The 26073-nt window shown below is 44.1% G+C and overlaps 1 protein-coding gene across 8 annotated transcripts in view; it reads left to right on the top strand.

The window, feature by feature from the left end:
* Positions 1–26073, top strand: part of NFIB (nuclear factor I B) — an 870278-nt gene that overhangs the window by 433079 nt on the left and 411126 nt on the right. For 7 of the 8 annotated variants that reach the window (XM_069626065.1, XM_069626060.1, XM_069626059.1 and 4 more), the window contains exon 2: positions 1486–2017. In XM_069626065.1, coding sequence (XP_069482166.1) covers positions 1486–2017 — 532 coding nt within the window. Of the gene's footprint in view, positions 1–772; positions 1147–1485; positions 2018–26073 lie in introns of those variants that run through there. The other variant, XM_069626063.1, reaches the window with a different exon arrangement.

A 26073-nucleotide genomic window follows, 5' to 3' on the forward strand; every position in this document is an offset into this window, starting at 1 on the left:
TACATGTCTTCAGCTTTTGACAAAAAAAAGTTTAATTGTGTATAAATATGCACCCGCATTAGCGATGTGTGTACAATTCAGGTTCATGGACGAGCCAGCCCTGGTCGAAGCAGACATGCTTTTAATATCAGCTGCAATCATGGAAATCACAACCCCAGCGGGTGCTGCTTTGTTCCATCGCAGCTTGTCATACTTGGAGCCTGTGCAAGCAAATGGTAACGATTACGGACCAACCATGGTCCACTCTATGCCACCACAGACCCAGGCAAATTCTCTTGGTTTGTCAATCTATAAATCCCATAAAAGCCGTTTCTAGAGAGCTGGATATTGGGGATCGTATTGAACTGTGGGCCCACGACGGGGACTTCACTGATGTTGCAGGAGTTTAGCTGGTGCCTCATATTCAATATGTGCTTGAGGATACGCTCCATTTCCAGAAGAAATGCAGACGGTACGCTTGCATGTCGCGCCGCAGAGCGGGATGCCGCATGGCCTCCCAATACGTAAGCTGCAGGGCTTTCACAAAAGCAGTGTTTGCCCAGTGAAGCACTCCTAATGTCACCCTGCCACAGTGTGCAGGAACACAAAGAATGCACAGTGCGTGCCAAGCTGCCATTTCACATTGTCCACCTCAGACTGGATTTTTGTAAGGGGTTAGTAAAATTGGCACACTTGTGCTGACACCGTGGGACCTCAGATCTCGCACTTGAGCTGCAGGCGGAGTGGTGGCCGTAGTGTTTTTTAGGGGAAGATGTGGAACGGTACATTGGAGGCGGCTTGAGAGCGCTCTGACAGAGCCATTTTGTTCTGCAGGCTGGGTACTTGAAAATCCTCTCTTGCTGTGCTCCGGTTTCTCTAGTTACCAGCTCAGGAATGGGCCTGCCTCAGCAGTGGAATGCTGGACATTTGATAAGGAAGCGAATTGAGTGAAAATGGCGCATGCTCCCTGTGCCACCGGCACCCTCGCTCACTAAGAGCATGCTCCAAAAACGGGAACTGCGTGGCACTACCCTCTGCACGTAAGGGCGCTTTGTGCTCCTGTGCCACACAGAAGAGAAATGAACTGTGGCATCCGCTCCAGCCCTTTCAACACTTCGGCTACGGTTTTCTAAATCTCGCCCGTCTTCTTTCACAGAAAACAGAATGGTACTGTCCGCCTGTGCTGAATAGTCAATTCATCTACGAGCACTGCACACTGACGACGGTGCTGCTCAGGCTGCCTTGCATGGAATTTCTCGGGCATTGTAGCGGAATTCCCCCATTTCTGTTTTGCCCCGCTAGAGCTCAGTAAATCATGGAAAGTGCTCTATATATATTTATTTTCTGTAGCTGACAGCTAGAAGAGGCCTATGTAGGAAATTATCTTGCATAGTCACATAACTCATTGTGGATATTGTTTCGGTAAACATGTTCTCAACATGACTCAATTGTGCACACTCTGATTTTGTGTTTGTGTTCTTTTTTCTTGTCTCCATTGGCCCTCAGGATGAATTCCACCCATTCATCGAGGCACTCCTTCCCCATGTACGTGCCATCGCCTACACTTGGTTCAACCTCCAGGCGAGAAAACGCAAGTACTTCAAGAAGCACGAGAAGCGGATGTCCAAGGACGAAGAGAGGGCAGTGAAGGACGAGCTCCTGAGCGAAAAGCCAGAGATCAAGCAGAAGTGGGCATCTAGGCTGCTGGCCAAGTTGCGCAAAGACATCCGCCAAGAGTACCGGGAGGATTTTGTGCTGACGGTCACTGGGAAGAAGCACCCATGCTGTGTGCTGTCCAACCCTGACCAGAAGGGTAAGATCAGGCGGATTGACTGCCTGCGACAGGCCGACAAGGTCTGGCGGCTGGACCTAGTTATGGTGATCCTCTTCAAAGGCATCCCTTTGGAAAGTACAGACGGGGAGCGGCTCATGAAGTCCCCGCACTGCACAAACCCCACACTTTGCGTCCAGCCACACCACATAACCGTATCGGTCAAGGAGCTCGATTTGTTTCTGGCGTACTATGTGCAGGATCAAGGTAAGATCACGGTGATGCTTCGATTTTCTTGTTTTGGTTTGTCTGAAATTAATGTGGCTTTTTGAAATGCATATCATTTAGATCAATGTGTTGGTTGCATAGACTGATTTAACAACAAAAAAAACACTGGGTCATCTACTAAGGACAAAGAACATCACAATGATGTGACTGATGCTCTGTAATATTTGGCGAACCATTGACCATGTGACGAAAGGCTAGACGAGTTGCCATAAAAAGTATTGTTAGGAAAAACATGTCATTATTTTTTTGACTTGTAGCACACTGTTTGGGAACTTGATACACGTTCCTGTTTTCCACCAATACCAGAATTCGTATATAAAACCATTTTTTCATACCACAGCAATACACACGTGAGCAGTTTTCCTTTGAGCCATTTAAACATTTGCGTGTATATTACATTTATGTTATTTATTTATTTGTATATAGTTCAAAGAACTTTTACAACATAAAACATTCAAATTATAATTCATACACATGTGATAGAGTACACAATTCAATTATAGCATAATACACAAATCAAAATTCAGTTAAAATCATAATTCATACACGTGTAATATAGTACACAATTCAAATCTAGCATAATGCACAAATCAAAATTCAGAATACAAGTCGGTTCGACTAAAAACCTATCGAGGTGGAAGGATCAAGATACACCTGCCAATCGATAGCACTGCACTACAGATATTAGCCGAAAGACTAACCGAGGTGGAAAAAGGTGTTCCGAGTTGGCCACCCCAACATACTTAAAACCTAAAAGCAAATCTCTATTACTAATTGAGATTTGATATTTAGATTCATGGAAGCGCGTGCCAGGCCTTCTACCGAGGCAAAATAGGACAATTATTTGACTGCTGCCAGCCAAAAGTGTAGCCAGGTGCCCGTACATCAGGACGTTTGTGCTTTGATGTACAATCCTGATTTAAAGGGTTAAATCAATAAGGGAGAGAAAAATATGCTTTTCTACAAGTGATGCCATCAAAAAAGTATGTGGGCTGGGGCACTGTACAGCACATATTATCCGCACGTATTAGAAATACACTGTGGTAGTCCTTGAATAACTCTATATAAGACTGATCTACAAGCTATTTAAAAATAATTGCGTTTATTGCTTAGTGGTGATATGAAGCCAATCACACCGTTTGGCAAATAACAAGAAACTGATCACAAGTGGATAACTAAAGAGAATGAGGCCTGCCGTAGATGGTTTGTAATTCTACTTGCGGTGTGTTAGGGAATATGGCATTTGGCCACCTTATTTTTTATTTTATGTAATCAAAATTGCAATTATTTTGGGAATTCATGTTTTTTCTGATGATTATTTGACAAAACGTTTCCCCTGCATGCAAAGATACCCTTTAAATTCAATCGTAGATACACTGTGCAGGAGGTGTACCGGAGGTGTCACACTTTGGAAGAAACATGGTTGTGCCTCTGGTAGTTCACGATTCCCCAAAAAGTGTTTCTCACCTTAAAAATGTTTCTAGATTGGTCAACTAATATTACAGAGATATAGGGCAAGCCATGACTGAGATCTTGGTACATATTTGTGGCAGCCATTTTGAAAATTCTGTTTTGCTTCACCGTGGTTGGAACGCCAAGACTTTTTTCCAGAATTTAAAATGGAGGAGCCTCCATGGAGGTCCTTAAGAGTTTTGTATTTATTCAAATGCACGTTTGATCTGGAACAGTGAAACCCATTGCCACCAAAAGGTGATCCAGCAATGCAGTTTTAATGCTGATGTAATGATTTACATGTATATCTCTGTCAGTGTTGTGTAACATACAACCTGCAGCAGCCAGAATCGTACATAACCATATTGCTCCCAATCCCGATTTCTTTTCTTACTGAAAATTGTTTACTTTTGTCCTTCCAATATAACTTTGTGTTGTAACAGTGCGGGTGATCTGCTCCCGCTACTGGTCCATTTATTGATTTGGCTCTCTAAAACATCTTCGGCAGACAGCAAAGAGACATGTCGCTCTCTCGCTGGCTTATTGAAAAAGGAAAACCTGATCTTTTCTCGATTTCTTTCTGTATAAACTTCAGATTTGAGATGTGGTTATCCTCTTTAATTGGCCGCGTCACAGAGGGTTATTACATTCTCTTAATTACCCTAAATGTTGCCCACAGGATCTCTGCATACCACCCCTCAGAACGAATAATGCAGCAGCCTTTCATCAGCTAAGCTGATTTCTGGTCCCTGTTCCACCCTATTTAAGTGGTACTGGACCATATCTTGCTGCTGGCCACAGTATGAAAAGGAACGCAGACTTACTGAGGACCAATGGACTCCACTCGAGTAGATATGTACACGGTTCCGTTCCTCGGACCGACTGCAGAGGTTGCCAGAAAGCGTCAGAATGTCAATCAAAACGACAGTTTCTTTTTTTCGTGGCACGGAAGCCAACATAACAGAGAATCGAATGAGACCATTTCTCGTCGGACAACTCCACATTCACACAATGGTTCCGGAATTCATTCATCGTAGACCTGTTCTGAAATCCAGCTAGTGACCTAGTGGGAAACTAATGGCTTCCTCTGGGCTAAGCCACTGACCTGAAAAGTGTTGTGAAACATACTTTCGTCATGTTGCTATACTTGGAATGCTTTCCAGTGGTGAAAGCCAATTTCATATCTGCACATTTCCCACAGATACACAGGAAAGTAGTGTTACGTAGGGCTGATAAGGTAGGTTAGTGGATCTTCATGCTGCGTAGATGTAGGAGTAACCTGGAGGATGCAGGCTTGCATCCAGATGCAAAGGCTCATCCGCTCACCGATGGCAGATGGACACGCTGTGCACTGTTCAGTTTGGCAATAGTAAGAATGGATATCATGGTACCGATGCACCTGGTGGTGTTTCTATTTTTATTTTATTTATCTTACAGTGGATTTCTGCCATCTTGCTTCAATGGCAGGAACTTTGAATACAAGTGCTCGTTGGTGGTCCCCAAATCTTGACATCTGCCGTTGGTCTCCTTGTGTGCTTGCTGTCATCGGAAGAGCAGGGCTCCGGTTCGTTTAATGGCAATGTACATCAATGTGCATTACGTCTCTTTTTGGCTGGAGTCATTAGGGAATGGGAGTACACGTTCTCTGCAAGTGGAGTGTCTCTGATATTAATCATGATGTGCATTCTTTTAGATACTAGGGACATTCAAGATGGCATTCATGCATGGGATTTTTTTCAACTGCAGCCCGGTGGCTATGATCCAAGGGCCTTCCGAGCCCTGCCGTGGTTTGAGCTTGAACAAAGAGTGGCACCATCAAAGGGCAATGGGCCACATCACGGCGCCATGGCTTCACTCCCAAAGTTATCTCACCCATGCCTTATGTAATATATTATTTCAATAACCAATGTGTGCAGTTAGGATATTACAGGATGGCAAATTCTGTGTCCAGGTTGTTTCTAGCCCATTTGCCCGAACCTCATTTGTTTGATTTTTGTTGTTCTTCCACATTTCACCACAAAAGTATATTGGGCGGGGGTTACGTATATAGTAAGGTGGGGGGGACGTGGAAGGCTCCTGGGGTGTCTCACCCTGCTTTTTCTTTGCGATGAAATGTGTATTAAAAAATCGAGCAAATGGGCCTCAAACTAATTTTCTCGAGCAGACATCGTAGAACCCTCCAGGTTTAATGTGACCACACCACTGAACAGCCAACATCAGATCCAGCCATTAAATGGTAAAACCAGCAACGTGAAATGCCTACATAAGCCTGCTTGCGGGCCAAACTGGTCTGCGTAGAATGGAGAGAGGAGTCGCTTCAGAGACTAAAAGCACGATCCAGGCAAAGGAACTATAAATGTTGTGGGGACAGTTGTTCCTCCATGCACAGGGGTGAGCCCATCGCCAAACGGCGATGATAATTTACCCTCGAAAATAGCGGTAAAACAGAAGATTAAAGTTTGAAAATACATCAAATGCTCAGCTAGAAGTGAGCAAAAGCGAGCGGTCAGTTCAGTTCTAGCATCTTTGTCCAGAGCCTCTCGCAGTATTCAGCCACTTGTGCTCACAACGGTTCCGAAAGCTATGACATTAAAATAAAATACTGAACTGAACACCTATTTAACATTGTCATCGAGGGCCACTGGTGCTCCTAGGAGGTAGCAACACAAATTAAATAAATGTGTGCATACAGAAGACAAACATTTATTTGTATCTCATGAATTAGAGTCAGGAGCTGTTATTTCGCTGTGAAGAAACCACGTCATTAATGTGGTATTTACAAACCACCATGACAGGCCTAACTCCATCCTCAAAAATGGAGTTAGCATGAATCTTCAATTAAAGAAAATCCGCACAGCAGCCAGGGCGTGTCACCTACCGTAGGCAATCGGCCCACCTGATCTTGCCCTACCGTTCAGCTTTGGACAGTGTGCAGCATGGTTGTCGCTTTCCCTTGCCGGTCAACACGCATTGCTCCTCGTACTGTTGGTGGTTGTCCTTGTGCAGCCTGGACAGCAGTCTAAAGGCCCACTTCGGCTTGATCATTGGTTTTTCGCAGCAGAGCCAGTCCTTCGCTGACCTGTCTTATTCCTTGTACATTCGCGTCTCGTGTTTGTTGAAGTACTGCATTTTCTTGCCGATCGGTTGAACTAAGTGTAGGTGATGGCACACATCCCGTATTTATTTAAAGGGCTTCATTTTCTGCCACTGGTAATAAGTCTTCAAGCTAAGATAATTTGCTCGAGTTTTAAAAGATGACCAGTCTTTGGTCTTTCTGTGTTGCATGCAGAAAAAGTAACTCTTTAGGCTACAGGAGCACAAGATCATTGGACCACACAATGCAATTTTTGTTAAATCACTTGTTTTCGGGCTTTTTCGTATCCTCTCCTTGTGCGCGGTATAGTCAGCCCGGCCTCTCCTCTATCCTGCCCTCTAATTGAGAATTGAGAGGAAATTTGATGTTGCGGCTGATATTTGTGCCTAGGACACATTACGATTTGATCTTATCATTTGGTCCTTTGCAGCGGCACTGAGCACCTATGGTATTGGGTAATATTATCCCCATCAATAATAGGGGCATATATATGGTCGTGGGGTAAGGCCATAGGCGATATTATTTGTGGGGATAATTTATGGGGTTAATGGTTGCGGGGGTGTCCCCCGCAGGTTCCATGGCTTAATGTCACCGCAAAAATCTGGCGCTATTCTCGTATGGCGATATTTTTCCGGGGATATTAACACATGGAAACGCACCTATGCTTTTCTGTATGAAACCAACGCTTTGCACCGCCAATAGAAATGCATTTCTTTCCCTTCCTCCCCTTCGCCATCATCACACGGCACGAAGACCTCTTTGGAAAGACAAACGCAGCATAACCTGTATCAAGGAACAAAAACAAGAGAACACTATAGTGGCAATCTTTCAACTTAAAAAAAAAAAAAAAAAAAAGCACCACACGCATGCCCTTCCGAGTCTTAGTTGGAGTCCCATTTGGCTATTTCATAGCAGGTCCACTGTTGCCTGTACAACCTTTTACAGATGTGCTGTGTTCACACAGTCATGGCACTTCAAAATCGGATAGTGATCTTATGTGTTATTTTAGCTCGGATATCCCTTCTTTTATCTGTTCTGGTAAAAATATCTTTTGCACTGCATAGTGCTCATAAAGACAGGTCATTGAGTTGCGTCAAGTGAGGAACTATAGTACAGCTGCAAGCTGCCGGACTGATTATGAATCCATAATTTTTTTGATATTTGATTGAGGATTCTGTAGATAAATAAATCGATAAAAAAAAACAAACATGGGATACATGTCTATTATTTTTTTAAAAAGTGCTTCCTAGAGCATTCTGGGCTGTGCATGTCTGTGCTAACAGGCCTAAACACACCATACCCTCTTGGGTGCAAGGATGTCCACCCAGGGCGTTCGCCTCTCCGCTATATGCCATTACTACATTGGATGCTTGTAGTTGCAATGGGCCCCAACTCTTGACCTGCGAGTTCTTCCCTGCCGCTCATTCCATAGCACGACACATTAAACTATCTTTCTTGGAAAAGTGTGTCTGCCTAAAATGTAAAGCATTAAGCCTCTTTTTCAAAATGGACATCTCGGTAGAGCTGGTCAGGATCTGCGTCTCTCGCCTCTTTTGTAATGAATATACAGCGAAATGTACCAGTTCCCAGCAAAGTTAAACAGTTATTGCTGTCATGTTATTCATTTGGTTGGTGATATCGGCTTCTTGTATTCATACTTAGCAGAGCGGCAATTAGAATTACATCTTTAAGCATGATATCATTGTGTGCAACTTTCTTAGACCTCTCAAGGAAACTGCTGGAACCAATACAGAACCAAATCAACCACACAATGGTCATGATAAATTGATCCACAGATCCTTTGACACATTTCATATATAGCAGACGGTTACATTACTGGGGCTCCAGAGTCATCTGAGTCTCTGAACCGTAGTCCGACAAATGGACGTGTGTCGCTATGAGATTGGCCGTGCAGTCTTTGTCCGGGCAATGGGTATGGGGCTGAAATTGCAAGTCCAGCTATTTTGTTCTTAGTGGAGATAAACTGGGAACAATGTCGGCCTCCTGGCTAGCTTCAATTTTCAATTAATCTGATTCCATTGAAAGTTTAAAAAAACAGGGTGCGCATTGCAACAATAAGCCGATAAGGGGAAATCAGTCATTTCAACAAAATGAAGCAGTGTTGGGGTGAAAGCAATTTTTTAGTGGCAAGAAGAAAAACATGAGGAAGAATTGTGTGAGTGCCAGTGATGGTTGCCAGTGGCATTCAATGTTGGCATAAGACACTCTTTGTTTTGCGGAGGCGGCCTGCGATTCGTTGTTCGGGGTCCGCATTGCAGTATTAGCCACGCCACAGTATTTATTGACACTTTTCTGATGTACAAATACCAATAATCCCCCATTTTTCTTTCCTGAAAGCAGTAGAATATATTGCGGCAGCGAAGTCCTGGATTTTAATGCCTCGTTTCCAAACGTTCCCATCTATCTGAGTCTTCCCCCACTGTCTCGGTTTAGAATTTGCGCCCACTTTCTTTCCTGCTATCAACCTTTCCCTCATCCTTTTCTGATTTTTTTCTCTTCAGAAATTGAAATTGAAAGTGCATTCCTACCATCGAGCAGCAGGACATTGTCTTGTTCCAGGCTGTGTAGTCTCCTGATCTACTTTGTGGGTTTTGTCTGACCACTGAAATGTTTGGATCCATCGTGAGATGGTAAAACACGCAAAAACGTGACCAGACAATAAGCCGGTCCATAAACACGAGGTCTCTCTTTGGCATCGAAATGTACTCTTTTTCGCCTACACACTTAGTTACATACTCCCAAATCTAATTTTCGCTTTAAAATATTTTGCGCAAGGAAAGCTTTTTAGCGCAGAATCGCCCTATGGTTTTACAGAATGGTGCCAACCGATTGTAATCGTGAAGAAACTTTTTAATAGTATCTAATTCTCCTGCTGCAGCATTTTCGCTGAGTGCCGTTGTTGCTGTAAGAATCGCCATTTTGTTTAAGTGCCAAGAGCGAGAGAGAGAGAGAAGGGGCAGAGCAAGAGAGAGAAAGGCAGAGTCTGCTTGGTGCCAATAATGGTTGCCAGTGGCACCGAGGTTGGCATCAGACCCTCTTTGTCTGGTTGCTGAATGCCTTTGATTCGTTGGTTGGCATCCGCATTGCAGTGGGCACATTCGAAAGTTTTGGGCTAATCGCACACTCCGAGGTGTGTGCGTGTGGGTGTGTGTGCGCGCGAGAGAATGCGTGTATGTACGCTTTAGCATCTTCTCATTCAGTTTTATTTATTCCCAAAAACAGCCTGCTATTCCATGTTATCCAAATCTGTTTAGACGTGGGTTGCTCATACGCCGCTGCAACGCACGGCGTTCAGACGCACGATCTGAAGTGCGGCGTGAAAAGCACTGGAGTCTAGCAGTCTGTACGGGGGGCAGCTCTGTTATTTCTCTGCCAGCCCCCTTTTCCCTGCTTTTGTTTGGTTGCCTTTTGTTTTGCCAGTCATTTTACAAATAGCTTCGCATTTGTTTTGGAATAAGGTCTGGCATAATCGGGGTCCCTCTTTTATTTTATCAAGTGTCACGTTGCCCCACAAACAAGGATCTGTGTGTATTCTCTTCACAAGTGAAACACAGGCTCCAACCCTCAGAGGGTGGGGAGGAGGGTTTAAAAGAAAAGGCAAAACCAACTATACTATACTGTGCTGTTTTTTTTTTATTTTTTCTTTCTTTTTTGGGCCCTGCAGCCAGAATTAGCTTTGACTTGGGATCCACCATCAGGACCTCTTTGATGGAAACCTGATCAAAACGAGGAGCATGGGATAAGACGCAAAACATGTTTGACTTGTCTAATGCCACAGAGCAGAGACCAACTTTTCGGAGCCAATGAGCGTGAACAAAAAACGTCTGCTTACATTTTTGGATGGACTATGAAACAAGAAGTCCGAATATACCATTGCATCCCAAATGTCCTCTATGCAATTTGGAAGTATATTTTTGGGCCAACAACCACAATCTTGTTAATTACCACAGAGGATTAGCTGTTCTCTCCGAATCGCCTGCACAGAAGGCTGGCTTGGTCTGCGCGAGCTGCTGTGTTGCTCGACTGCATCGCCGTCTTTCAGAAAGAAAAATAATAATTTATCATGATATTACTAATAATCACAATGAAGCTGGCTGATTTTACTCACTGCAGCGGTAGCACGAATAGCACAGTGAAGGCTGTACAGTCACAGTACACCAGGCGGTTCACTCCATCTTGAGTTTGACGTCCTCCTGAGCTTGCAGATTCATGGGGGCTGTAACGCATTCCGGCCCAAATTTCTCAGAAAACCGCTTGGACACATCAAGCTTAAGCGCCGTCGCACTCTGCGCATTATTCTCTCCGACTAAAGACGGTTGATGCGTTGCCCTCGACGAGTCAGAGTGCCTAATACACAGAAGCATTTATAATGACAAACCCCATTGGAAACCGCTCTGTGAATCGGGCCCAGAGACTCGGAAAAACGTTCCCTTACAGCGCACATCATGTTTGACTGCCCATTACATAGTAACCATTTTATATTCCCGTCCCGGTGAAAATGTAACCATGGTTTTCAAGGACAATGGCAAACAATGTTTTGTTTTTTTCAATGTTGGACACTCATGCACCTGTGCCCTTAATAAAAGATGGCTGGGGCATTGCTCATGAAGAAGTATATCTTTTTTTTAAAGCAGAAAGTTCATATGGTGCCTGGTAGTGCCAGAATTAGTTATGCTGGTGTTTGGTTTGTCAGAGACACTGAACGCCTTCTCCGAGCGTAAGCCTTCAACGTTTCAAAGGGTCGGTGAGCACTTCTCGATTCCATCATGCAACCATACTCTACAACTTCCAATAGCTTATAATAGGCTGCCCTCAAGTAAATTCTCCTTTATCCACACACGCCCTGCAATTGAATTCTCATTTTCCGCACCAAGCTTTCCTTCCCCTGGCTTATTGGCGTTTCGCACATCAAGCTTCCGGGATCTCTAACCCTTTACCGTCTTTAGTCCACAATGTCTAGTTTTCAGGATTGCTAAATTGAGGCTGGAAAAGAAGGACAAAGCAGTCCCAGAATGCCTGGAAAATTCCTGGCAAAAAATGAGGGAAAGTAGCATTGCTACTGTCGGCATCTCAGATCTTCTCTGGCACACCGCGCCCAGCAAAGGCTCAGAGGCAACTGTGCCATGTGCAAGTGCCTCCAGGTCCGCTTGGAATCAGTGTAATGGCGGTTCCCATTTACTGCTGAGCCGACGATCCACAGGGAATCTTGTGTGATCGAAGTTCCTGTAAACACCACATCTTCATGAGTTTACTCCCCAAAGCTATTTGTTTGGTATGCTCGGAAAGGGGCCATAGGGTTTCCTCTTTTCACTTAAGTCTATCCACAATTTTATTTGTTGGCTTAAGGAGTTCAAGTCACACCACCGCTCCTCTAACTGATCCTTGACTCCTTTATTGGTGGGTATCCAATTTCGGCACATTGAATTAATCCAAGTGTGTTTTGAGCCCTACACTGGAAGCTACTTTATTGTGGGTCTGTTGGCGCGGAGCAGTGGCTTCCTCCACAGGGCTCCATTTGTCTCCAGAGGATAGCTCCGAGGCAACGTGCTTGCCTTGGAAGCAAGGCGGCACGGAGCAACACAGGTTCGATCTCCGGGTCCGCGCTTAGAAACCTCTCGGGTCCACGCTTAGAAACTTCTGGGTATTAAGCGTGTTATAAATAACCTATCCTATCAATGCCCAGACACATTTTGATTATTCTGTTGAACGGAATCCCACATACAGGCCTGGACAAGGGGATGGAAACCTTTTTGATTTTCAATGGTGGGACGCATGGTCAGAAGTCAGTGGTTGGTATGGTGAACTTTTTAGGTCAAAGCTGGTGTCACCATCGTATCCTACCAGGCTATGGATGTACATGGCTTTTACAGTTCCCAACATGAGTGTGATTGCAACAATGAATAAAATACGTAAGACTGCTTGATAAAGTGAGCAGAAGGCCACTGCTAGGGCAACTTAAGATATATTGGCCCACTTCTACACCTTGCATTGATAATGATGCCAGCCTATCTCTCTCTGCACTCCCTGGCATAGAGACGTATTGCCAAGCTGTCTTTCCAATCAGTGAATAGCTGTTTTGCAGAACTGAAATCAGTCCAGAAAGCATGCTTTCCTCACATTAGAGGCATGCATAGTATGGACGATGGAAATAAGAGCTCACTGGCCCAGAATTCCATGTTCCTTCCTGTAGGAATTGGTTGTGGAATGTGGGGTTTGGCCTGATTCTGACCACTCCTGAGTTTGATCTGCATCTAATATCTGCAGGGTACCTCTACTTCTTGGAAGCACTTAATTTCTACTTGGATGTGTTGTTCCCATCCTACAGAAACATCTTTAAATATGCGGAAGGAGAAGGCATTTTGGGAGGTATGTTCAGCTTGCATTTAGAGAAGACGCACAATAATAAGCTATCAAATAATTCTCTTCCCCCGAACACTCCCTCTGGGAGCACCGAGGCGGAATAAATAGTTGTCATTCGATACCACCCTTTGGTGCATTTTAGGAAAAGTTGATCACTGGACATGGTCCTACGATGCCTCTCCTTCATGGGCACACTTCCCTGTGACTTGACAATGCTGGATTTCTTTTCTCCAAAATATCTTGACAGCCTTCCTTGACTGCTGCCATTTTGGATTTGCTAACAGAGAAGTAGGAAGACTCATACATCAACTAGCATCTCAGGAAAATGAAATTGCAATGAAAATAATTATTCCTGTTGTTAAAACAGATACAAACGTTGAGCTCATTGTTCATATTCTATTCATCGAAAACATCGAATGTACCTATTTAGGGTGATCCAATGGAATAACATTTAATACATCTTAATTGCTAGATCTAAATATACCAAAAACAATGAATCGATAATAAATGAATTCATCAAAAGCATATTATATTAAATTTCAAATATATTATAATGCAAATAAGCAGGCATTAGGCCAACAATTGAATCATTATAAATGCATGCACAATAAACAAATCTACAATAAATCAAAGCCAACAAATTTAAAAACCAACAAATCTTTATCCAGGAATCTAATTTAAACCTTAGATAACCTGAGGGACTCCTACTTTTTCAGTACATGACTCTCATATTCTGAATAAAGAACAATTGTCTCTAGTACTCGGACAATAGCAGTCAAACAGGTGTCTCTGTTGCACACACAATCTATTGATCAGTAAAATCGTAGTCTATGCATGCACATTGGTGATGGTGTGGAAAGAGCAGGGTCACGCAACGACCGTTCCTTCAATGTTTATAACACCCTTTGTCATGCTCTACCCTCGTTCTTGCCTGAGCTCCACTAGTTTGGATTCTCTTGCCCTCAATTTACAGATGGGTCTAAACCCCACATCATCATTGTCACAAAAAAGACACACCACTGATTCCTCCTGCCCATCCAAATGGTGCCTTGTGCTCAGTCGTTAAATGTCGTCATAGGAACAGAATGGGAACAGCCGTCCCTAAGGAAGCTGCCAATGCCACTGCAGCAGTGGCAGCTCTCTCCAGAACCAGCTGGCATAATCGGATGGAGCCAGAGACGTAAAGTGAATGCGGGCCTTCTCTTGGCCGTAGTCGCAGTACACAGGCTGTTACCTCCAGGCACTTACAGCCACATGTTATGCTTCTTAGCCTCACATATATACCCTCGTTCGAGTATACTGACAACAGTGTAGCCGGGAATAATTGCTTGGTTGTGTTATAATCCATATGAGAAATGGAAAGCGTAAAAAAGAAGAGCAAGCACACCACATCTCTTTTCTAAAAAATTGCTTTAAGGGTACTTCATTGTGGCAATGGCTGCAAAAACAAAATGGCCTCAAGTGTGCAGAGTCTATTTTAGATTAGAATCTGTGTATAGGTGTTTTAAAACCAGGCCATGGAGTCAATCTCAGTGATTTACTGAGGGTATGATTGTCATGAACTCTTCGGTTGTCCCCTCGGGAGAGGGCGGGGGGGGGGTGTTTAAGAATCTGTTTTTAAGGCCGAGGTTTTGGTCAATTTTGTTCACTGTCTTAATACTGTCTTCACTTACAAACATGACTACCTCCCATCCTGCTCACATGCCTTGTCTGACAACACTGTCTTCTTCTGAGTGTAAGCCTCTGGACTGGTGCTTGCACCGCACCTTTGCCGGGTGTATACCATGATCAGGCAGAGGTGGCCACTGGAGTCTTGGGAGAATTATTATTGATCATTTCTAGTTGTGCAGTATTGCCTTGAAATTTGGTCAATGAAAGCAGGCATATGCTTGGACCAAGCTGGGATTGCCATCTGCTTCAGCTAGCATGCTGGGCATGCTTCCCCAACTCTACAGAGAAGTTTGGGGGGTCACAATAGTGCATTGCTTTGCTTTAGTGAATGACCATAATGGTGCTTTGATCTGACACTTTTCAGATTAAGTTGTATCTTTTAATGTTTTTTCTCAGCGCTACAAGAAAAGGGGGAGTTGAGAAGGTTGGGAGTAGGCAATAAATTATGAAGTACCAACACCATCACAGACTGTGATCAATCAACTTCTGGGGCACCAGTGGTCCAGGGATGAATATTGGTTTCTAAACCATCAGTCAGCCCCACGCATCTAGTACACAAGAAGCGATCTGAACAGATTGGAAACACAAGCAAATTATAAACCTCCTTGTCCAATTTTGGTAACTCAACGGAATGGCAGGCTTATCTCTGCAAGGTCGTGGATCGTTGGTTAGTTGTGACACAGCGAAAATATAGTTATTACCCAATGATAAAAGGGACTGTCCAATCATGGTTGTATAAAAATATTGCCTTTATTATTATCACAACAGACAGTTCTAGCACACTACAAAATACAACCCACCCTGTAAAGGAATGCAGAAGACAGACAGTTTCAACAAAGGAAAAAGGATGCACTCTGGATAATGACAGGAGGGTAGTCGGTAAAGTCGGTAAAGTAATGAATCTCCATAATTCAAGGATACTTGGTTTCAACACAAAAGGAGCAATGGGTCGTAAAATGTCACTAGGAGCCTTCAGGGAAGGACCAGGGGGACAGAACAATACCTTGTACCTTGTGCTGTAGATGTTCATGGTGCTCGACGGGTACCTTGCAGCTTCTACGGCAGAGTTCAAGATGGGTGACGGATGCGGGTATCCGATGGCAGGCAGTTCGGTGAGCGAGGCTTTTCCAGAGGTTGATCTATCATCATTTAATTTCTTTTAAAATTTAAAAAAACCCGAGCGAGCGCCTGCCAAGCCACCGTGCGAATGGTCAAATTCCTCACACAGACCTAGTCTGACATTTGACGAAAGGCTTTGACTTGGATGTGCTTGGTGTGACCCAGTGTATTATTTGAGTTATTTGTATTGATTGCAAAGGTATGGTGTTTTGACCTGAAACGAGAATATAAGGGAATATTGCTGAGATCAGAGTGGTACCATGAGTGTATGCCTTAAAGTAGATCGCAGTTTGAGAATGTAACAGTTGAGGATGGGTGTAGGGTGGAAGAGGGCATGAGGTCACAGGACAGAGATGAGTATGTCCATTGGAGCACTCTCAATATTTACCGAAGAGTATGTGCAAGGGGGAGTCCACGTAAACGCCTCATATCCGGAAGTGGAGAGAGTTTGTAGGAGAAAAATCTACTGGACTAGTGCAAGAGCCTGTTCCAGAAAGTGGAAATGGAGCTTGAGGATGGCCTTGAACAGAAGGATGCTGGTGAAAGTTGAGGGCAATGGGTTCCAGTGGTGGGTGTTGACGAGGGGTAAGGAGTGGGAACCAGATTCTTTGCAGTGAGGGTGAGGAACAAAAAGAATGAGGTGAGCTCCAGAGCAGAAGATGGAGGTATTTCTTTGTATTCCTTATTCTGCTTAATCTCTGCATGTAGTGTCTTGGTTCTGACCAAAGTAGGGTGGAAAGGCCAGGGAGCAAATTAGTTGGGGGAAACGTAGGAGAAGAGTCTGGTCTTCACTTTACGACGGACAACCAGGGACATATGAGAGGTACAGATCAACAAGGCGATTGAATTTTAGAAAGAAAGGGCAAGCGAACAGCAGGCACATCCTCCTTTCCAGGCATGTGGACATGTGTGTGAAACCAGAAGAGTGAGACAGCCACATAAAGTGGGGGACAAGCCCATTCATTTATTTAGAGACAAGTACAAGTCTCTGAAGAGGGACGTGAGGCAGAAGAGCAGGCTAAGTCAACCGTGCACAAGTAGAGAATTTGGTTGAAGGAGCAAAGGAGTAATAATAATAATAATTAGGCTTTTTTTATATATATAGCGCTACAAGTAGTGGGTAAGGTCCATGAGGAGACACAACGGTAGACTAAGTGACCAAGTACTATGGTGGAGAAGAGAGTATTTGTGGCATTGTAGATGAGAAGGGAACATATTTCCCAGATATTGGTATGGCTGAGCCTTGTTGCCGTAGCAGTTATGTTATGCTAAAATGCTTTTGTACTGTGCCAAATCACCACCGTAGTAATTGGGTGCCGAAGATTGTCCATGGAGTGATGTATTGTCCCACACCAGGGGTTTCCAGACCTGAGTCAGCTGGGGGAAATAAAAGGAGTGAGAGGAAGATGGGAAGATGGGGAAGCAGGAAATAGATGCAACAAACACCCAGGAAAGGGGGGCGGGGGTGGCAGGGGAAAAAAGCTTTGTAATACGATGGTTGCATGTCAGTCCACTTAGATGTGATAAAATGGTGGAGTTTAAAGTCCCTGTCAAAGCCGTTCCCCATGTTGCAAGTCTTGGGCGAGGGGGAACAAAGGTTGGAGGAATGTTAATGGGGAAGGGCAGGAAGAGGGGTGTATTTCAGGGTAGGTAACTCGATGAGGCATTTGTGGTGAAGGCAGATCTATCGGTATGCAGCGTACAAAGAATACTGCCTGGCCTACCCCTACCTAAGCCATGCAGAATATCGTAGAGAACGGCTGATAAAATCTTGAGGAAGTCGCCACTTTATGCCACTTTATGCAACATATAGTCCAGGTTGGTGAAACCGAGGCAGACGTGGTAGTATTGTGCAAGCTTGATCTCGTCAATTTACCTTTGCAAGTGACGTCTGTGCTCTATTGGCATATGAAATTGCTGTGATCTCCTGGGTATGGTCATGGCACCAATGATAATGAGATTGACTAATACCGTTCCAGTGTGTTGGGCCTGTGGGTATGCAGAAAAGCCTAAAATGTGCTTTTTATGACTTGAACCGCTCCCGGGTCTGACCAAGCTCTCGTGTGGTCTGAAGTACTTTAAGTGACACGAGGAGGAAGCCATTAGCACAGAAGTCATGTCTTTGTTTTGTATCGTATGACCACAGTGTGTAGAGCAGAATGGCAGTGTGGTAAAGCTCTTGCTGAAGAAGTTCCAGCAACCCACCCGCTATGTCCTGTCCGAGCACACCAGCAACCACTGCAACGCAAAGAAAGCACCTGATCGAGGTACCTCCCGCTAAGTCGTCATCTGAAAACCATTAAGTCTCCTTGGCATCGCGAGCCACGATGCACATTGCTGCTTTTGGCTCTGAAAGGCAATTCTGCTCACTCATTGGGCCCTCTTGTACTTTTTAAGATAGTCCCTCTGCCAACAATTGCTTAACGAAATGGATCGAATGAGATACCTCTTGGCCCGCAGTCACAACTCGCACACGAGTAAAGTTTTTAATTGCTTCCTTGGCAGGGCATTCAGTGGCTTTTTTTTGTCTTTTTTTTTTTTTTTTTGTCTGACTGAACGTCTCAGGAGTTTCCAACCACACTAAGATTTAAGTTGTCTGCCGCGACCGAGATTTCCCCAATTTCGGCTTCAGCGGATGTGGTGGTTAGCCCTATTTTGTCAGTTTTGGCAAGAGACGCTGCCAGCATCTTCAGCAGAGAGAGCTGCTGGATGGTGCAATTGAGCAGTTGTCTTGACTGCTTCTCGAAGTCTCGTAATTGCTTCTGGATTATGCAAAAGGCCCAACGTAAACCAGTGCAACACATGCCTCCAAATGTCATGATGGCGATGGGGATTGCAGCATTTATGTGCACACACTGGGTCCTCGGCCCCCCAAATTCCTCCACTTTCTGTGAAAATGCGTCAAACCAAACTCTTTTTTTGCTACTATGCTACCACGTGATAGGTTAGTGGCACTGGCTGCCATGAAAATCATTGTTTCCCGCAAAAGCAGACAGTGTGATTTTCCTGCTGCATTACTCATATAACCAATCCCACCCTTTGAAAGTGATTTCTTGTATAAAAGACCACACGTAAAAAACATTGTCTTAACTATGACATGGAAATAATCCCTCTTGTGACCAATGCCTGCTTTTCGGTACTCCTTCTATGTGGCAGGGATCGGACACTGAATTTGACGTCCAGAATTCCCCTTTGTATGTGCCTCTCTTTCTTAATAAGTGTTCATCCTATTGCATTTCAGAGTTGTGTACTCCGAAACAAATGGAGCCTTCCTGCACTCCCAAATTCAGAATGTACCCTGGAGGTGGACATCAACAGACTGCATGTGACTTCAACACGAACGTCTTGTATGTGTGTATTGTATCGAAATGGGCATTTCCCAGAACTATACAAGTGATGTCTATGCTGTTGTGACTTCCCATTCCAAGTCCCAGTAAAGCAAACCCAAAGCTGATTGGTAAGGCTTCACAGTACATGTTAGTGAGCATGCGGCTCCTGAGGGTGCCTGCCTGGCACACACCTGCAGTTTCATTGATGACGGAGAAGCATCCAGGGGTGAGGATGCCCCTCCAGGCTCCCTGTGTTCATCGTAACTCTTTGGGGCCATTTCAAAGGGAGGCCAATTGGCGCTGGCAAGTCTCGCTTCTAGAGGTGCAATTGCCGGCCCATTGAGTCAGCTTTTCAGCATAGGCACAGGGAAACATGTATGAGAAGAATTTACATACAACTCATTTCAGTGGGGAATATTTACAGCTCTGTTGGTCATTCTGAAAATGGGGCCATTACACTTTGGTGGGTCCCCGATGCCGGCCTGAGTAATTTTATCACTAGCATCGTCTGTTGAAAAAGTCTTGGACAGGGTCTTTTTGTGCCTCACGTGGTCCATTTATCAGATCACAGGATCCAAAAAGAACCATTGTGGCATTGTTATCTGGAGAGAATTAATTTTTCTAGAAAGATTATTCACTTGAAGGATAATCTAGTATGCTGCTTTCATTTAAAAGCCAATTGCAAAGTGTCTTTACTCCGGCCGCGTGGAACATTGATTTCTATATAACCATACAACAGGCCACGGGTGTTGCAAGGTCTGGAAAAGATCTGGGCTATGCTCGTGTCAGGACTGTCGGGACTCGGGGCTAGCTAGCCTTTTGGTTGTAGCCCCTGAGATTCTATCCGGGCTACAACCAAAAGACCTGGGGCTATAGCCCCCCAGCCGTCCGCTAGCAACGCCTCTGCAACAAGCACAGGCATAGGGGATTTGCACACATACAGGAGCTGTCCGCTCTTCCTCAGCTTTGGTTTGTATGCACTCTGGATTCAGCCCTGCGGTAAATATTGGACTAAAATCTCCTTATAGTTAGTTTAAATGAAATAGAGGTTACATCTTGATAGACAGACCAGACTTTGCTGCTTTCTAGTAGCCTTCCAAAGAAATTTCTGTAGAGGTCACTCCAAGCAGCCAAACTGGATGCTTCTCACTGGTCCGGACCCTTGACGCCAACCTCAGTGCTGTAATCAGACCTCAGTTTCCTATCAATGGCAGGCAGGTGTCTCCCGTCACTTCTTTTTCAATGAAAACTTTTGCTGGATTATACTGGGGGGACAAAAAGTACATTGTGTACAAATATTCGCCTGAGTTCCTTTTTTTTGTTTTCTTTTTTTGTTGAAAGAGCAAGCATTGAAAAGAATGCTATGCAGAGAGAGCTCATATTGCGACCTGTATCCTTGCAGTTACACACGACTTGCACACGCGCAATCGCACACTTTTTTCCAAACCTGAAAGGCTGGTTGTTTTGGTCCTGGGTGCTCTCTGTCTATCACAACTTGCCTTATTTCTCAGTTGTTAAATAAAGTACCCTTTGGCAACAGGATATCTTCCAACTTTCTTCTCTTTGCATACAACTTCATTAGAGTGCTGCACTTCAATATGAGAAGGGAAACCCAACCAATGACCCATGACCAGGGATCCATCCGTATGATAACACAACTGTAGAATGTACATTCTTGGGACAAGTGCCAGCATGATTGTCAATTGGTTGCTTCTAGGCACATCACGATTTGCTACTTTGGAGTGTATGTTGGGCTTGCAAAAAGTGACAGATTTAGTGCTCTTTAAAGTGCTGCTAAAATGAACGAGGAGCTGGCCCGTCCCTTCGCAGTAGATGGAGCCCCTGAACCACGGACGTCCTGGAGAGTGAGCCAGGACTACATTCTACATATATGTTCCAGCCTGGGATTGCGCATTGAGATGATCATGCTAATTGGGGGCATTCATAATAACAGTTGCATCTTTCAGTATCATTTAATCGAATTGCTTTCATTATTCTATATGATTCTGTTAAGCAGAAACATACATATCAGGGGAACAGCAACATAAAATCCCATACGATAAATAATATTCGTTATATGATGAAGTCATATCCCCCAGCCAATGAAATAGTGATACTATTGATCCAATTAAATATAGTATAAGAATTAAAATCAACATAATAAAAATACATGAGGTATGCATTCATTCTTGGCTCTTATTCAGATAAGCATTATACATTCCTAGAACCTCAGACGCATGAAAATACTAAAAGACGCGTGCAAATACTAGTATAAAAATGATGAATTTATATCATTCATAGTTCAGTAGAGGCTGACCATCTTTTACAGAAGACTGTTAATATGATCTTCCTTTTATACTTCCAATTCCAACCGCGTTATATTAAGGATGCTGTGATGATCCAACGGCATAAAAGCCTAGTGTTCCAGGAATCTAGTCTACAATCCATCGGCAATCCTATAGAGGATCTACTAGAAGGATCTTGCCTTAGTTTGCATTTCCTCTACATGGAGATGCTAAGAGCTCATGGCTCTTATGCTATCAGCCAGCATCATAAAAAATGAGGCCGTCTGACGCCAACACAATCCACAATCCATGCGCGGGAAGAAAGGGGACCGTATAGGGTCTCCTGTGCTTGATATAGTGCAGGCAAAAGAGTAAACGGCACATATTGGTTTCACTAGAGATAGCATCACAGGAGTGGCTGGAGCATCCTTAAACATTACTCACCCACCCAACTGAACTAGCTGCTAATGCTAGCAGCTGGAACCCTAACCTCGCAATATGGATGCATGCCTCTGGCGTATCACACACATTTAAGATACAATGGTTGCCTATTTGCACATGTAAAGGCTAGGCAGACACCGTTGTTTTGAGAACCTCCCTCAAACTGTCCTGGTTGTTACGGAAACTCTTCCGCTCATTTTTAGCCATTTTTATGGGAGAGCGATTGGACTGGAGAACCATGGCCCCAGACACACGTTTTTTTAGCCAGTTCCTCAGAGAGATAAACCAAGCTATTTTCTTTGAACTTGAGTGTGCCATCACATCCTGAATGCATCTTTAGTAGTATGCCTTCCAGCATGCCTTCATTTTGATAAATTGCTTTGCACAAAGGTTGCAGTTTCAACATCAGTATGCAATGCATATGGAGCACTGTGCAAGGACCACACTCTCAGGACTGCATGCAAAAAACCTCCTTTGCTCTTTCTTAATGGCATAATGCTGGAAAATAACTCCATACCCCACTGGCATGCATGGCATGGGTAATACTTTGGTATTACCTAGGCATGGCTGCATTATAAAAGCATCCATCACATTTAGCAGAGAATCTGTGATTTTCTTCATTTGGTTGGACATCAATTCAATGAATTTGGCACTTGGTGATTCAATCCCAGCTGTTCCGAGAAGCAGACTCCATCGTAGTAAAAAAATTAAAAAAGCTATCGCGTTCAGGGCTCACCTGTTTGCAGCTCGGCTTAGAGGACGGGCTGGCTTTCAATCATTGGAACGTTTTTCCACCACATGTGAACCAAAATGACCAATGGACATGCACCAGTTTTCAATTACCTGGGATTCATCTGAACCGGCATCCTCTGGGTGCAAAAGTTTTCATATTGGTGGCTTATCTTTAACTATTTAATTACTCCAGGACACAACACTCTACTGAGGTGACGTCAATCAGGAAAGCTCTGCCCAACTGGCTGTCTACGTGAGGCGCGATCTTGCAAATATGACTTTCACAGCCAGACCACCACACACATAACATAACGGGTATATTTGTATCCCTTGTTTACCTTGCCACAGAATAACATGGTTATTAGAAATAATAGAACTGCACATAACATAGCTTGGAAACAAGTTTCTTGATCTCTGATCTTGTTAACCAAAAAGTGCTACTGAAGGCATTGTGCTCTCTGCCAGCAAAAGAGTCGCGCCATCAGCTGCATGCAGGAACTGGTGGTTAGAGCATTGGAATATGAAATTCCCACATACTTCTATGGAAAACCTGTCTGGCAGAAGGGTCCTGGAACTTACTGTGTGGCCAAGGACTTCCACAGGATCAGCAGCTCTGTGCAGTATGGACGGAGGACTTTTGTCGCTAGCGGCCTTCCAGTGTCCCGTGGGAGTCAATTTAATACCTTGGAGCTGCAAGATTTCTGGTTCCTGGAGATTTGTGAGGGGGGGGGTGGAGTCTACAACACGATACTGCGTCTACAGCCTTCTCACAAGGCACAACCCACCCATGTGAATTGGCCACTAGTGCATTGTGATCCGCCTGCGCGTATCTGCACTTGGTACTATTCTCTGCTCAAATGATCTCGAGCAATTTCATAAATGGTCTGCTCTGTATATTACTAATTATGTGTACCGCGAATAAGGAAACTCTTAGTACGGCCCTTGATGGACTGCGCAATTTGTGAGCAGGTAGTAGCATCAAAGCAGAATCTCATCTGAAACCGTACAGTCATCAGCACCTGAGAATATTTTATTAAACGGAGAAATAAGTGTGTGAGCATTAAACGTAACGGTTTATAATGCCACATAGATGGGCCATCGTGCAGCTCGATGCAGCGCGGTTTGCCCAGCTCCTCTCTTCAATCTGGCGGAAAGGAGCTTGAAGATGGTGCCACGCTGGCAATGCCCGCCCCTCCTCCTCACGCCTTAGAAGGCAGATTAGTATAATTCACGTCAACATTACACAACACCCCCAGCAACACTTCTGTGGCAAAAAAATAGTAGTCAAAACAATGCACTGCTAATTATCTTTGAGTTAAGGTTTTTTTTTTTTTAAAGATTTGTTGAGACAATGTTTCTACTAATAGATGAGATGTCTGTACAAAAAAAATGTTTGGCAGAAAAAGAGTTTGAAAATAAACTATTCCAGGCCTGCAGTTGGACAACCCTGCATTAGCGCACTGCATTGTGGGGGATATATCATAAACAACGTTTTTAGTTTAGTGGGAAGGCCGCATTTGACAAACAATAGAAACCACACACATCTTTGCAGTTGACGTAGATCACTGCTTACTAAGTAGCTCTTTTTTTTACAGGGAGAAATCTTAGCAGTGGAGGTCGTGGGGTCAATTGTTGCAAGAAAAAGAGCAGCAGTTGGAAATCACGAGTATGGCCTCAGTCAAGACCCTTGTCGTTTGTTAGCCTGACATCTGCAGTCTGTGGATGGATTACCTTAAATTTGTTATGCCACGTTAAAGAGCCTTGTTTTTACGAGGCCTGCCTCGGCTTCTGGCCCTGGTGTCAGGAAACCCCGCTAAGTGATGCAACATGTCTTGTTAGGTTTAATTGACCAGAGCTGATTTGTTAAAACAATTCATTTGTGCGGGACGAGGCCACGTTGATACCTGAATCCCTTGACCTTACGTTGTCCGGGTCACGGAGCGGCGGGCCGCCGTTTGACCTCTCCATTGTCTGCGCGCGTCACTTTCCCCCCCTGGCTCTTTTGTGGTTAGAAGAGACAACATGGCCCGGCCTTGACTTCACACCCCAGTGGCTTGCAGGCTTGTCTCTGGGGGAAGGCGGCTTTCCCTTTGATATGACCAGGCCGCCGCCGTTACTTAGTCTTTGTCTGCTGACAGTGATGTGGACAAATTGTTGTTGAGAGTTAGAGTGCTGGGAGGAGGGGGTTTGTAGTTTTTGAAGGGGGGGGGGGGCGGAGGGGGCAGGCTGGCTTGTTTCCTTGTCCCGGGGGATTTTTACATTAATAAATCTTGTTGCGCACGATCATTTCATCCACGCTTTTATTAAATATTGTACCTTCTCGAGGGTGAACATATGTTTTCTGCTTGGTATTCTTTTGCTCATTAATTAGACGCAGCCTGGAAGTCAAGTGAACGGGTCAATTTAAGGGAATTTAAGCGGGGGCACGAATCCACACCCACCTCGACTCATTTGTATTCTTCATCTCACCACACACCAGACATGCTCACATCGTTTTATACAACATGCATTGAACCAACCATTCCACACACGTTTCATCTTTAGCGCACGCGCATACACACTGCACCATATTTCTAGTCGCCACACCCACCACATATACGAGTATAGCGTTAGATGGATGAATGGATGGATGGATGGATGAATGGATGAATGTTTCTGAGAGGGCCTTACATGCATCGTAGGGTCCACACATTGATCATATTAGGTTAGGTGGTATGTGAGTATCAAATAGTTAAAAACAAGAAGCACCATTGTTTCGGTTCCAGGTGCCCAAATAAAGAGATTATTTATTTATTTGCATTTTTAAAGCGCTCACATAGCCCTGGGGCATCGAGGCGCTGTTACAGAATTTTTTGTTGTTGTCTTAGTTGCATATTTATAACACGCTTAAATACACAGAGGTTTCTAAGCGCGGATCCGAACCTGTGTTGCTTCATGCCCTGCTTCCAAAGCGAGAACTTTGCCACTGAGCTATCCTCCCGGGACATGATGATGATGATGGAATGGCAATGAATGTATTCATGGGTTAGATGGGTCATTTAACGGCATATTTCTTGGACGAAAATGCAATTAAAAAAAAAACAGGAACATTTTGATCCATTTAACCATATATATATATATATATATATATCATTTATTTCATTATTCTCTGTAAGAACCATGACTCGCAAGCAATGCTGTCCTCCGCTTGCAGTGAGCTTCCTATAAAAGGTTCATGTCATATTAATATATGGAGCAACCCTGTTAAACCGCCTACGAATGTGGCATTTGCTGTAGCATACACTGAACCTAATCACTGCGGGGAGGATCCCAGTATTGGTGATTAAGAAAAATAGGCCTGAGTGAGCGAAAGTGGTTTGTTCAGGATAACAATGTGTGTCAAGTGGGGAGCTGGGATTTGAGGCCTGGATTTCTAGTTCTGCTGTTTGCATTTTTAGACCGCAATCTTCAGAGCCGTCATGCAATGCTTTATGGGTGACTCCCTTTCAAGGGTTAATTGAGTACTCTGCCTTCTATATATTCTGCTTGCAA

Source organism: Ambystoma mexicanum, chromosome 6p (assembly GCF_040938575.1).
Source record: "Ambystoma mexicanum isolate Mex_15411 chromosome 6p, UKY_AmexF1_1, whole genome shotgun sequence".
Lineage (NCBI taxonomy): Eukaryota > Metazoa > Chordata > Amphibia > Caudata > Ambystomatidae > Ambystoma > Ambystoma mexicanum.